We start from the raw sequence: 14037 nt of genomic DNA, 5'->3' as shown, positions 1-14037 counted from the left end.
CATTCACAGGACCAACTTCTCTGCCAGGTCCTCCCCTGAGACCAGGGCCACCTGATATGTCCTTGTCTTAGTGAGCACCTTAGTATCCTATTACATCATCTCCTTCCTCTATTCAATTTATATGGTGATTTTGGAGAATTCCAGTTGCTGGTTCCTGAACACCTCTGCTCTAATGCCTTCATGCTTCTCAACTGTTAGCCCCTTCAATAGTTGGCACACCCATTTATCCTGGTTCTGTTATGTCTCCTTTACCTCTAGAAGTTATATAAAATCTCTCAATCTTGGAGTATCTGGGTGGCTCAGCGGGTTAAGCATCCAACTCTTGATCTCAGCTCAGGTCTTGATCTCAGGGTCATGAGTTCAGGCCCTCCACATTGGGCTCCATGCTGTGAAGATGTGAAGTGTACCTTAAAAAATAAAAAGAATAAAATCCCTCAATCTTGTTTGACAGATATAATTTTATGTTTTCTCCTCACAATTATAGTCACTTATTCAGTCATCCATCTCAGAGTTTTAAGTTCCAATAAGCTATCACATAACTGTGAGAATGTGAACAGTGAGAGTCTCTGCCCATATAAGAGCTGTAATTTAGTAGGAGCAGCAGGCATTGAAAGAAATACTGTGCTCAATTCTTTAAAGAACCATATATATATATTATTATATAATAATATATATTATATATTATATATAATATTATATAATAATATATATTATATATTATATATTAATATTATATATATTATATATATTATATATTTTTCCATGTTATTAATTAATGTAATAGAGAAGCTTAGAACCTATAGTATAAAGAATAATGCCCCCCCCCAAAGATCTCTGCATTCTAATTCCTGGAACCTTTGACTATGTTCCCTTACAAAGCAAATGAGACTTTGCAGATGCGATTAAATTAAGGATCTTGAGATGCAGAGAATATCTTGGATTATCTGCATGGGACAAATTTCAAGGAGAGTTAGCCTCAGAGTGCTGGGATATGAGAAAGACTTGAATAAAGAGCATCTTCGTCAGTGGGAGCATCTTCATTCACAGCATGAATATATCAATTCTTAATGCTAATAATCTGCAAACCCAATGTAATACTAATAAAGGCTCACCAACGTATGTATATGTATGTGAGGGTGATACATGTTTTGTATCCGAAAATGTGGAGTCCCCCAAACTAGAGTTAAATGCATAGTAGTTACACCTAGACAAAATTTAGTTTGAGTATGTCATTGGGTTTCCCACTGCCTTCCTAGGTTCAGGGTGGGGCAGTTTTCCAGGGGAAATCAGATCCACCGTAAGATGCCTACTGGTCATCAGAAGCCCATAGTTTTCTCCTATTCTGTTTAATAGCTTTCCATCCAGAAAAACAAGTGTCAGTAGGCTCTGGCAGTAATTCGGGTGTTGCTAGGTGTTGCTAAAGTTGTTCTTAGGAGAAAAGAGGCTACCGGCCGTGGATATGATGGCTGCCTACTTGCACTCCCCCTGTAGCACGCTCCTGTGAAAATGGTTTCCTTTTTATTATGGAACACTTATAGGCACTTCATCCCTTAGCAGAGTGTTTCTCCAGTATGGGCCGAAACAGCATAATAATTTCGTGTTTCAATATTATTTTATGTCCTTTATGGCCATCTCAGTTAACACCTAGTAGCAAGGTAGTAACTTTATCTCAGATAGTATATGTAATGCCCAGGCATCCAAACATCCTCTGGTCCCATATCTTAGCGGCTGCCACTAGGTGGCACTCAAAGGCTTTTACCCTTAATTATAGTCTGCACTACTCTGCACTGCAGTCCCTTCCAAAATCGTTTCTTAAAGCATCACAGGGGTCCAAAGATAGACATTGAGAGACACTACTTTTGCAAATCAGGCATGACTTGTCTTTGTTAGGTCCTAATTTAAATATGGCCTTCTTTGAGATAGTTTCATGGATAGGAACTAGCAATATTCCTGGATGTAGAATATGCATTCTCCAAAATCCAAATAGACCACTCAAACATAAGGCTTCTTGTTTAGTTCTAGGGGTAGGTAAGGATACTAGTTTCTTTGTAGTCACCTGTGGAACGTCATGGATGGCTTCTGCCCAGAATATTCCCAAGAATTTCACCATTTGGGCAAGTCCCTAGATCTTTGCTAGATTTAACAACCAGTCTTTTTTGGTGCCATTAATGCATTTATATCAGTTCTACCTATCTTATTTTTAAGTTTCTGATATTCTTATGATATCATCAATATAGCATATTATTACACTCAGGACCTATATCAAATCCAAATCCTTTCTAACTAATTTGTAGAAGCAAACTGGTAAATTCAACTAACTGTGGCAATAGAATAAATGTAAACGATGGTCCTTCTTACTCGTTGTCAGGTCTCAGCTCCCGATGATACTTCTTAGTTCTTTCCTGAGATGTCATTGCAGCGTCCATCGCTCACAAGGCACATCTCCACCAGCTGGCACCAAGAGCTTTTGAATTTAGTCACCCTCAACTTGAGGAAAACATCTCAGCTTATAATATAATTGGCCTTATAACTACTCTCTTACCTTAAATTGTTAGAAACGTTAATTTAGAACACGCAGGAAGCAGCTCTGTTCCACAGCGATCAAAAAGCAGAGAAACAAGCACAGCCGGGGCAGAGGGACTAACAGACCCATAAACTGCCAGGGGCGGAGCAGGGCCAGTAGAGTCGAGGCTCCGCCCCCACACTGGCCCGCCCCCACCGCGCGCTTCCTGCCCAGTCCCTACGCTCCACGTCCCGCCCTTCGCTGGACGCGGCCCCGCCCAGGCCCCGCCCCCTAAACCACTTCTCCAGGCCGCCGTGCGCAGTTTCCTTCAGACCCGGAAGTGAATCGAGCTGACGGGCAGAAACTCTCCGGTGAGTGAATTTGGGATACCCAGTCTCACACCCGTGTTTCGAGGCAGCACAGCCTGCTGTCCTCCACTCCGAGGTTCTCTGGTGGCTACAACTACCGTTCTCGCCCTCCCGCTCACGGTGAGTCCCGGCGTGGCTGTGAGACGTTCCGAGGCCCGGTAGCCCCGCGTCCCGGCGTCCGGCTCCGCTTACAGCCCCTCCGCCGCTTCACGTGCTTCACTGTCCTGTTCCTCCGTCCCTGGTCCAAGAATGGGTTGGGGGAGGGGAGGGGCTCTTTTCTGCGCGGTGTTTGGTCAGGGCCGGGTCTGTGGCTTGGAGGGGAGTGTCAGTCCAGCCCAGGTCCCACTGCAGCAGCAGAGCGCGTGGGCCACTCAGCAGGCCAACGAGTTCTGCAGAAAAGGGGAAGAACCCGCTCCTTTGCTCGCCTCTGCGTTCACGAGCCCCTCCTCGGGCTCCTCCTGGGGCGGCAGAGCCCTGTCCCTTCCCGTGTTGAGGTTCTACCTCTGTGTGTGGTTGTGTCACCGGAAGACGGTTTGTTCATTCTAAGCATGAAACAGCCTATTTTCAGCACTCAGGGTTCACTTCTCAAGACTGATTCTTATCCGAGAAAGAAGCCCCGAGGAACAGGAAAGAAAGAGGAGGTCGAAATGAATCGTTCCCAGGTAACAGTCACATTCTTGGTTGTTTCTGCTGTGTCTCTTAACTGAAATTGGTAATTTTCTCTCGAGGGACTTGCCTCACACGTGTGCAGGAACTCCCCCAGACCTTGTCTCAGTACCTCTCATCGTCACTTAGATTCCATTCCTCCCGCATGGAGACCCGGAGACGTGGAATTTGTGAAGAGGCCGTGCTGGGGATCATCTGGGAGGAAGGTTTCATGCTTAGGTTTGGATCAGAAGCCGGGAGTGGGCCTTTGGTGTCAGTGAGGTTGGCAGAGGGGATTGTCTTAGGGGTTGCATAGGAACGCGCCGGCAGGTCCTTGTGGACAGTTTTAAGAACTGCAGGGGCGCCTGGGTGGCTCAGTCGACTTCAGCTCAGGTCACGATCTCGCGGTCCGTGAGTTCGAGCCCCGCGTCGGGCTCTGGGCTGACGGCTCAGAGCCTGGAGCCTGCTTCCGATTCTGTGTCTCCCTCTCTCTCTGCCCCTCCCCCGTTCATGCTCTGTCTCTCTCTGTCTCAAAAATAAATAAAACGTTAAAAAAAAAATTAATAAGAACTGCACATTTGTGCGCCCAGTTAACCTGCAGGAACAGCTGGAAAAGAAGACTGAAGAGGGGAAACCTGTTGTCCCTGCTTTTACAAGGCGTTTGAAACTAACCAAGTGAATGGGCGTGTTTCTGGCTCTGAGATAGTAATGATTTGGATTGGAATGGAAAGTTCTGAAACATAACAATGATAAAGGGTGTTTTATTGTGTAATTTGTTTTAACGGTAAGTTCTTTAAGATCACTCAAAGCATATCCATCCCGGGAAGACCTTGTTCACCCTGGGGCTTTTGCGCAGGTGTTTGACGTAAAAATGTTTCAGCAATTCCAGTGAAGCAAAAAACTTGGTCTTTGTCGTCAGAGTGCCTGGAGGCAAATTCTGGCCCCACCAGTTGTTACTAAACACCAATTTGTTTTAAACATCACATGCTATATATCTTTGTTTTCAGGTGAAACTCCAAACAGTGTTGCACGTTCTGGACTAAGAAGTAAAACATCTACTTCCCTGTCACGCCCTCCATCATCACTCGCTGACTTTTGTTAGTTCTGTGCAAGATTAAGTGCAAGTCTTATAAAAATGCATTTAGCAGCATTAGTTGATTGATTTTAGTTAAAATTATTCAGTGAATGTTATATTGTGCTATTTTATTCCGTACACAGATCGTGGAGTTGTTTTCGTGCCAGTATACATAGAGACAGCTTGTTCTTTTTAGATCCTCATTAAAGCATTCTCTAGGGGCGCCTGGGTGGCTCGGTTGGTTGGGCGTCTGACTTCGGCTCAGGTCATGATCTCACGGTTCATGGGTTCGAGCCCCACGTCGGGCTCTGTGCTGACAGCTCGGAGCCTGGAGCCTGCTTCGGATTCTGTGTCTCCCTCTCTCTCTGCCCCTTCCCTGCTTGCACTCTCTTTCTCTCTCTCAAAAATAAATAAACATTAAAAAAAAAAAAAAAGCATTCTCTGAATGAGGATGCATGGATCCCACATGGTTCCCAATGAACAGGCACTGTGTGCAGTGGTGAATGGCAGGAACCATAATGTCCCTTGTGTCAGCCTCAGTTTTAGTGGAAATGCTTCTGTTGTTTACTGCTGATCATGATGTTTACTAGAATTTTCTTGCTTAATGACACTTCTGATTTTTTATTCAGCATGACTTAATTATCCAATAATATCTTCAAAGATCTAATGCTTTCAAAACATTTTTCTATCTTAATCTATTAAATTGATGTAGAACATTAATGCATTTTATAATCTTCAATCATTGTTTTATTATTGGATATACTATGCTTGGCTTATATTTAAATGGACAAAATTTTGATATTTACATATATATGTATTTAGTGGAAAAGGTAAAGTTTTCTATTTTTTTATGACTAGGTTAATACAAGAATAATGTTAACAACAACCTCATTAAAATTAAGTACAATTTCTGAATGTTATTTTACCCAAAATACTGAAATACAGATGAGTAAAAAAAATGATAGATTAAAAAAATTCATCCCCCAAATGTGTCTGAGACAACTGCTTTTAATGAAAGTGTGTTTAAGTGTGTGTGCATGTATGCAAGCAGAAACCTATGATGTGAGGGGCGCCTGGGTGGTTCAGTCGGTTAAGTATCCAACTTCGGCTCAGGTCATGATCCTCATGGTTCATGAGTCTGAGCCTCATGTTGGGCTCTGTGCTGATAGCTTAGAGCCTGGAGCCTGCTTCAGAATCTGTGTCTCCCTCTCGCTCTCCCCCTCCCCTGCTCTAACTCTCTCTCTCTCTCTCTCTCTCTCTCTCTCAAAAATAAACGTTAAAAAACATTAAAAAAAAAACAAACTGTGTGTATTAAAGACACATTGTTTCATAAATAACTTTTTAAAAATGTTTATTTTTGAGAGAGAGAGAGAGCATGAACAGGGAGGGGTGAAGAGAGGGAATCCCAAGCAGGCTTTGAGTTGCCAATGCAGACCCTGACATGGGGCTTGAACCCATGAAACTGAGATCATGACCTGAGCCGAGATCAAGAGTCAGATGCTTAACTGACTGAGCCAGTCAGGAGCCCCCATAAATAACTTTTATATTTATTTTAGCTTTTGATAATTGTTCTTACCTACTTTTCATGGCCTTAAGTTTTTTTCTGCACTAACTCATTAGTAAATTAATAGTGGTAAGAATAGTAATGTACTATGTGTGTGCACATATAATGACATTATATGCAGGTCCATGTTTTCAGCTTTGAATTCTTCATGCTTTCTCACTTAGAAAACCTGCTAGCAATGTACTTTTTAAAAAAATGTTTATTGTTGGGGCGCCTGGGTGGCTCAGTCGGTTGAGCGGCTGACTTCGGCTCAGGTCATGATCTCGCGGTCCGTGAGTTCGAGCCCCGCATTGGGCTCTGTGCTGACAGCTCAGAGCCTGGAGCCTGTTTCAGATTCTGTGTCTCCCTCTCTCTGACCCTCCCTGTTCATGCTCTGTCTCTCCCTGTCTCAAAAATAAATAAAAACGTTAAAAAAAATTTTTTTTTAAATGTTTATTTTTGAGAGAGAGAGAGAGAGAGTATGTGGGCAGGGGAGGGGCAGAGAGAGAGAGAGAGAGACAGAGGATCTGAAGCAGGCTCTGCACTGTCAGCACAGAGCCCAATGTGGGGGCTCCAACCCATGAACTGTGAGATCATGACCTGAGCTGAAGTTGGACGCTTAACGGACTGAGCCACCCAGGCACCCCTCAGTGTAATTTTAATGCTGCTTCTGTTACTTAACTGTGGACTCTAGGTTCAAGTCTAAATTCCGAACACCTGGTTTTGGTTCCAGCTCTGCCATTTCTTAGCTATTTGACCCAAGGCAAATTTCTTAGAGTCTCTGTGACAGTTGCCTCCTCTATAAGGCAGGAACAGATATTTCTCTAATGTTATTACCCAAATTAAGGGGTGCCTGGGTGGCTCAGTCAGTTAAACGTCTGACTTTGGCTCAAGTCCTAATCTCATGGTTTGTGAGTTCAAGACACGGATCAGGCTTTGTGCTGACAGCTCGGAACCTGGAGCCTGCTTCGGATTCTGTGTCTCTCTCTCTCTCTCTCTCTCTCTGCCCTTCCCCAACTTGCACTCTGTCTCTCAGAAATAAATAAACATTAAAAAAAAATTTTAATGTTATTACCCAAAATAATACCCATTTGAATAATATGTAGAACGTTATAAATGTTCAAAAACTTTTTGTCTCTGTTCTTATAATCATCCTCACATTCTTAGATCTCAGACTTTCTTAAAAGTCTCTGAATTTTGTAGTCTCTAAAGACACTACTCATAGCGTAGCTCATCAGAGAAATCATTAATGTGTAAAATATACTATCTAACACTTCTGTGTAGTCCACCTTGTGATAAACTTTTTAATTTGTGCATTTTGTTCACAAAATTGCAGAATGCACAGTGACTTTGTGGATGTGTGTCCTCTCTTTGAGAAGTATAATAACACAAAATTAGGGCTATATGACTGGCTCAAAAATATCTTCTACTGATTTGTCAAAAAACTCACCACCACCAAATCAATCCTTACATCTCCCTCTTATAATTTGCGTGAAGATAACAACTCTCCTCATGGTCTCTTAGTCAAATGTGTTTCTCGTTACAGGTGCTGTTGACCTTCAGGGATGTGGCCATAGAGTTCTCTCAGGAGGAGTGGGAGTGCCTGGACCCCGCTCAGAGGGCCTTGTACCGGGACGTGATGCTGGAGAACTACAGGAACCTGGTCTCCCTGGGTGTGGATAAAGTGCGTCCAGATGTTGGGATCTGCCCTAGTGAGTTTCTTGGGATCCTCTGCCCTGCCTGACTGTGATCAAAGCTGTTTTGACTCTGAAATGAAAGCTTTATGAAGTGGCATCTGGACTTTCATCTCCTCCTTTCTTCAGATTATCTGCCCACTCCTCCCTAGATTAGTATTGCTTCCACCACCTGAGTAATCCCCAAACCGTACAGCAAAATTTTAAAATACTGGATTCCCTGGTTTTCCTCCCATGCTTTTGATCCAGTAATTCTCAGAAGAGAGCTAGATGGCTATATATGTAAAATGTTCCTTAAGCAGAAGAAGGCAGTCAGTGGATGAAATTAGTGTAGACCCATCTGTAACATCTTCCGTCTTCAGATGAACTAAGAGCTGGGATTATATTCTGGAAAAGCCCCAGCACATAACTTTCATTTCTTATAAGCAGGAATCTCTCTGACCTGAATATTATCTCTGTTTTGGAGCCAGGGACAGAGCCCAGGGGTCTGGAGGGCAAGATGAAAATAGTGAGAAAACCAAGTGGGTTTTCCACATCTGTGTCAAAGCTGTGAACGCTGGTAACAGCTGAGGCAGTCAGAGATGAAGCTGCTTCGTCAAATATTGTCTGAGAAACCCTCCCCAACAAGGAGAGGTCTGGGAAAAGAGAAGTACTTGTGAGCACGCAAAGGAAATCGCCCCCATTACTCTGTCGTACAGTTGGAGTATCCTCCAACCCTCTGACGGTGTCCTAGCTGATGCAGAGACAGAGGCAGAGTCTTTATCATGACCTACAACACTCTATTATCTGGTTGCTGTGACCTTTTTGGGCCCTAGGCTTTGAGAGGGATGAGGAGGGCTGTGTCACGGGGGCCCTCGTTCCCGTGGTCTCTCCTCCCATACTTGATTCCATCTGATTCCGACTGATCCATCAGTTCCTCTGTAGTCCTGGCCCCAGGACCTGTCCAGGTTTCGTCCTCAGTTCCTGTGTTTGGGAGAACTGTTTACGAGATAGAAAAACACTGAGTGCTCCTCCATTGCATTTGGGCCCCAAGGCTTCGTGGGACTGCCTCAAGGCCTCATAGCCATTTTGTCAGACCTGCTGTTGCCACACATCAAGAGTATAATCAGGCAGTGGGGTGGCTCTTCTCAGATTGTTGGTCATCAGTACCATAAAGACAGGGGACAGAGAGATCGTCTCTTTGAAACCCAGTCCTATGTGGGGAGCGTGCCTTAGTCTTCTCAAAGACCCTATAAAATCTAACTCCGTTACTTCTGTTATCTTGCCTTGTTGTCCTTCCAGCGCTCTGCCTAGGCTAGGGATGCAGATGAAACTTGGCTCTTCAAGATTTTGTCTTTTCCTAAGTACAATTTTCATAAGTGCAATTTTGCCCGTGAAACTTGTTTTCCTAGGGTCTGAAATAGCTTCTTTATCTGCTCTGATAACCCACTTTTAGATGATGGGCAACCTCTGGTGGACTTACCTATGGAGGGGGCTTAGTGGGTAACAAAATTTTTGAAGAACGCTTTGATTAATGTATTACAGTGCTGTCCTGCTACTTACAGGAAGTGCCCATTTACGCCACTGAGTGGAGTGGTCAGCAAGTCCTAGGGATGCTGACGTGGAAAGTGTCAGGGTAGCCCGACTGATCAGTGATAATAGTTATCTTTCTGCTGTTGGTGGGGTGTCACCCTGTCTCTGGTGATATTGATCAAATATCTAATGATCATTCCCTTTGAGCCAGCAATCAAAGGTGTATGAACTTATCCAAAGGAAACTGTCACAACTGTGTGTCTATGAGGCTTTGGCCAAACTGTGGTTCATGTCACATTTTTCCCCTGGCATGCACCATTGTTTACTCTCCTTCAAACAAATAATGATTTTTTTTTTAAGTTTATTTATTTTGAGAGAGAGGGAGCATGAGCAGAGGAGGGGCAGAGAGAGAGAGAATCCCAAGCAGCTTCCGCAGAGTAAGCGCAGAGCCCGACACGGGGCTCAAACTCATGAAACTATGAGATCATGACCTGAGCCATAATCAAGAGCCAGACGCTTAACTGACTGAGCCACCCAGGCGTCCCTGATTGTGATCTATCTTGAGGGAACTTCTGAAGTTAAATGATGCCTCCATTTTTTTTTTTTAATTCTAGTGTAGTTAACATAGTGTTGTATTAGTTTTAGGTGTACAATATTATGCCTCCATTTAACTTCTAATTTGTTATATTTAAACCACAGCAGTTTTCATTATCTATGTTTCCATGTACATATTAAAAATGAACTTTAGGGGTGCCTGGGTGGCTCAGTCAGTTGAATGTCTGACTTTGGCCCAGGTCATGATCTCGCGGTTCATGAGTTCCAGCCCCTTGTTGGGCTTTGTGCTAACAGCTCAGAGCCTGGAGCCTGCTTCAGATTCTGTCTCCCTCTCTCTCTGCCTCCTCACCCGCCTGTACTCTGTCTGTCTGTCTGTCTCTCTCTCTCTCAATAATAAATAAACATTTTTAAAAAATGAACTTCAAAAATTTAATCATTGATTATATGTTTTTGATGACATTCAGAATTCTGTTTTATATCTGTGATTTGTGGGCTGCTGGATCAAGTAATAAATATTTTTAAATGTGTTTTATAAGATTTGCTTCTTGAATGTTGAGAGTTATGGCTCAGCAGCAGTTTCCCCAAAATCTATTCAAACTCCTAATTTTGTGAAAAATTTATCTTAGTCCCTTTATTTCTCTTTCACCTGGTTTACCTGTTACTAAAGTACCCTTTTCTCAAATTGATGGGATTTCTAAAGTGGGACTATTGGATATCTTGAGAAAATATTTTTTTATTAAGTTACTGTGTTCATCCCAGAAACCATTAAATTGATTTGCCACAATTTGTTATATAGGATACCTTGCTTTTTTTTTTTTTTTTTTTAATAGTATATTTAAGTTTTCTAAATACAACTTCTTGGAGGCACCTGTGTGGCTCAGTTGGTTAAGCATCAGACTCTTGATTTTGGCTCAGGTCATGATTGATTTAACAGTCATGAGATTGAGCCCCACATCGGGCTTCACACCAGGCATTGAGCCTGTTTGGGATTCTCTCTCTCCCTCTCTCTGCCCCTACCCCACTTGTGTTCTTGCTCTCTCAAAATAAATAAATACATGCATACATACAACTTCTTGGATTTTATTTGAATTTTACTGACTTCTTCTATTTTGGTACAAATGCTTTATTTTTTAAATTTTTTTAGTGTTTGTTTATTTTTGAGAGGGAGAAAGAGAGAGGAGGGGCAGAGAGGGAGGGAGACACAGAATCTGAAGCAGGCCCCAGGCTCTGAGCTGTCAGCACAGAGCCCGATGCGGGGCTCAAACCCATGAACAGTGAGATCATGATCTGAGCTAAAGTCAGTCACCTAACCAACTGAGCCACCCAGTCACCCCCAAATGCTTTACTCTGATAATTGATTTCCCTCTCTAGATTTATCATGTACATCTTGGTATACTAAACTAATGTTTGAATGTCTCATTTTATCTTACTGGGAATTTAGCCAACCTCTTCCACTCCATGTACATCCTCACCACTATTGCTTCTATAACTCCTGGAATTTTCCACCAGATTTTTCACGTTCTGGAAACTACATTCTTCGCTTAATACCTGAAGGCTGTTTTGATCTTCATCTTTTAAACTGCATTCCACAAAAAGTTCACCTGGTCCTCGTTGACTCTCACCTGTCAGTACTTTGCAGTTCCCTGGCTACAGTCAACTGCTTACATTGCTAACCACCTCTCTGCACATCTGCCTCCTGCGTGGCACTGCCACAAGTTGTTTCTGTAGAGTCACCTGGTACTAACATTACCCTTTGGTAGAATCCATTCCACACTGTGAGTCATTATTTTCCCCTTGAGGTTGCCTAGGCTGTGATAATTGTTAATGAAATCAGAATTTATTAATTTTGGCTAAGTATACATAATTTCCACTGATTCATAATAACTATATATCCACCAATACCTATAGTAAGAGCATCCTTTACCTCGTGTCTCTTTATGCCAGCAGTTGTGTGAAGAGATCCAAATATATGATTTCAGATAACTAGAGGGGAGTGCAAAAGAAGCACTCTTATTTTTACATAACAAACAAGGATACTTAGCCTCAAAAAGGCTAACATGCCAAAATTGGTAAATTTCTATTTATAAAATATGTAAATAATTTGGTTGGTATATATATATATTTTTTTTCAATTTTTATTTAAAAAAATTTTTTTTTAACATTTATTTATTTTTGAGACAGAGAGAGACAGAGCATGAACGGGGGAGGGTCAGAGAGAGAGGGGAGACACAGAATTGGAAATAGGCTCCAGGCTCCGAGATGTCAGCACAGAGCCCGACCCGGGGCTCGAACTCACAGACCATGAGATCATGACCTGAGCCGAAGTCGGACGCTTAACCGAACGAGCCACCCAGGCGCCCCTTATTTTTATTTTTTTAGCTAATCTAACCACATCCCCCCAAGTTCAGAACTTGACAAAAATCTGCTGCTAAATTTGTTTCCTCCTAACAAACCCTTTGTCTTCCCTACCAGGGATTCATCATCTTGCCATGTGTCACCCTCCATTGCTGAATTCTTGACAGACTTTCTTTGCATCTGCATGTGTACCTGGAATGAATTCATCCATTCTCTCCTTGATGGCCATGTCCAGAATTTAGCTTTTATTTTTTTTAATGTTTATTTATTTGGGGAGAGAGAGAGCGCGCACACACAGTGGGGAGGGGCAGAGAACCTCTCTCTCTGGGAGAGAGAATCCCAAGCAGGCTCCATGCTGTCAATACAGAGCCCCACATAGGGCTCATTTCCATGAACCATGAGATCATGACTTGAGCCTAAACCAAGAGTCAGATGCTCAACTGACTGAGCCACCCAGGCGCCCTAAGAATTTTGCTTTTGATAACTGTTGAGAACATTTTTTGTATATGTCTGATGTAATATGTATGTAGAACTCTTTTGAGTATATGCTTATAAACAGAAAGCCAAGGATATTCGGTTTGATAAATTTTAAGGCAAATGTTGGAAGGTAAACCTATATTCCTCCCACTGTATCATACCTACTGCCTTTCTAATCTCTTCATTCTTCCCTGCCCCACCGCTGCCACACCCATAGTGCATTTCCTAAAGAATGGGTCAGTATTGTGCCACTTGATAAATCAGTTCATGTCTTTTTGTAAGGTAAAGATTTGTACTGTCCCAGCACAATTGTATTCTCATAAATTTGCAAGCATAGGCTCTGTTCTTCTACCTTTTCTCAGATTGTTCATTGATCTGAATGGAGCATACTGTTCCTTTATTAGCGTATTATTGTTGAGCTCCTGGACACCCAAGTCTCTTCAGAGAACCCTATCCTTACCCCTTCTTCCACATTGTACAAAGATCCATACTCTTCCAGAGGACATCTTGCTCAGGATAGCACCACTCCTGGTCACTCTCTAAATCAACACTTTCAGGGAGTGATGATTCAGATGCTGTTATCCAGGAGGGAGGAGTCAGTAACAATATTAGTGACATGACTCAATTCCCGTAGTTTTCCTGAAGCATTTCTCTGCAGGTTGATGGGATTTATTATGCCCTTTTGCTTACTTCCTGGGGTGGGCAGCGGTGTCTAGTGCTCAAGGACCTGTGCTCTGAGCTTGCAGGCCCAGGTTCAAGTTTTGGCTTTCACATTTACTTTCTGGGTGAATTAGTATTGGATACGTAAACACCATGGGCCCATTGTTTTTACCTGAAGTAATGTGGTGATTTACCTCAAGAATATTAAATATGTTAATGCTGTGAGAACATTTTGATTTTTGTATACCATATAGCAAGGACTGAAAATTTACTTTTGTTTTTCTAATATTTTTTAATCCCTCTTACGTGATTGACCTTTGCCTGCAGTGTGGTGTTTGTATTCATTTTGTAATTTGTCTCATCTCAATGTTGTCTCTGCCTTAGTAAATTTTCGAGGCACATACTCTAGTACATGTATTTCTTTAAAAAAAAATTTTTTTTTTGTTTAACATTTATTTATTTTTGAGAGAGAGAGTGAGACAGAGCATAAGCGGAGGAGGGGCAGAGAGAAAAGGAGACACAGAATCTGAAGCAGGCTCCAGGCTTTGAGCAAGCGTTCCGCACAGAGCCCAACACGGGGCTCAAACCCATGAACCATGAGATCATGACCTGAGCCGAAGTTGGTCACTTAACTGACTGAGCCACCCAGG

The 14037-nt window shown here is 42.6% G+C and overlaps 1 protein-coding gene across 1 annotated transcript; it reads left to right on the top strand.

Moving 5' to 3' along the window:
• Window positions 1-2847: 2847 nt before the first annotated feature.
• Window positions 2848-10275, top strand: LOC125916071 (zinc finger protein 273-like; the record flags this gene model as incomplete). Its single annotated transcript, XM_049622244.1, has 2 exons — window positions 2848-2991; window positions 7681-10275. Coding segments are annotated over 2 exons (342 nt in total), but the record flags the coding sequence as incomplete, so codon positions are not given.
• Window positions 10276-14037: the final 3762 nt, after the last annotated feature.

Source organism: Panthera uncia (genome assembly GCF_023721935.1).
Source record: "Panthera uncia isolate 11264 chromosome E2 unlocalized genomic scaffold, Puncia_PCG_1.0 HiC_scaffold_19, whole genome shotgun sequence".
Classification (NCBI taxonomy): domain Eukaryota; kingdom Metazoa; phylum Chordata; class Mammalia; order Carnivora; family Felidae; genus Panthera; species Panthera uncia.
The sequence above is the reverse complement of the archived record's forward strand: the minus strand, read 5'-3'. Positions and strand labels throughout refer to the sequence as shown.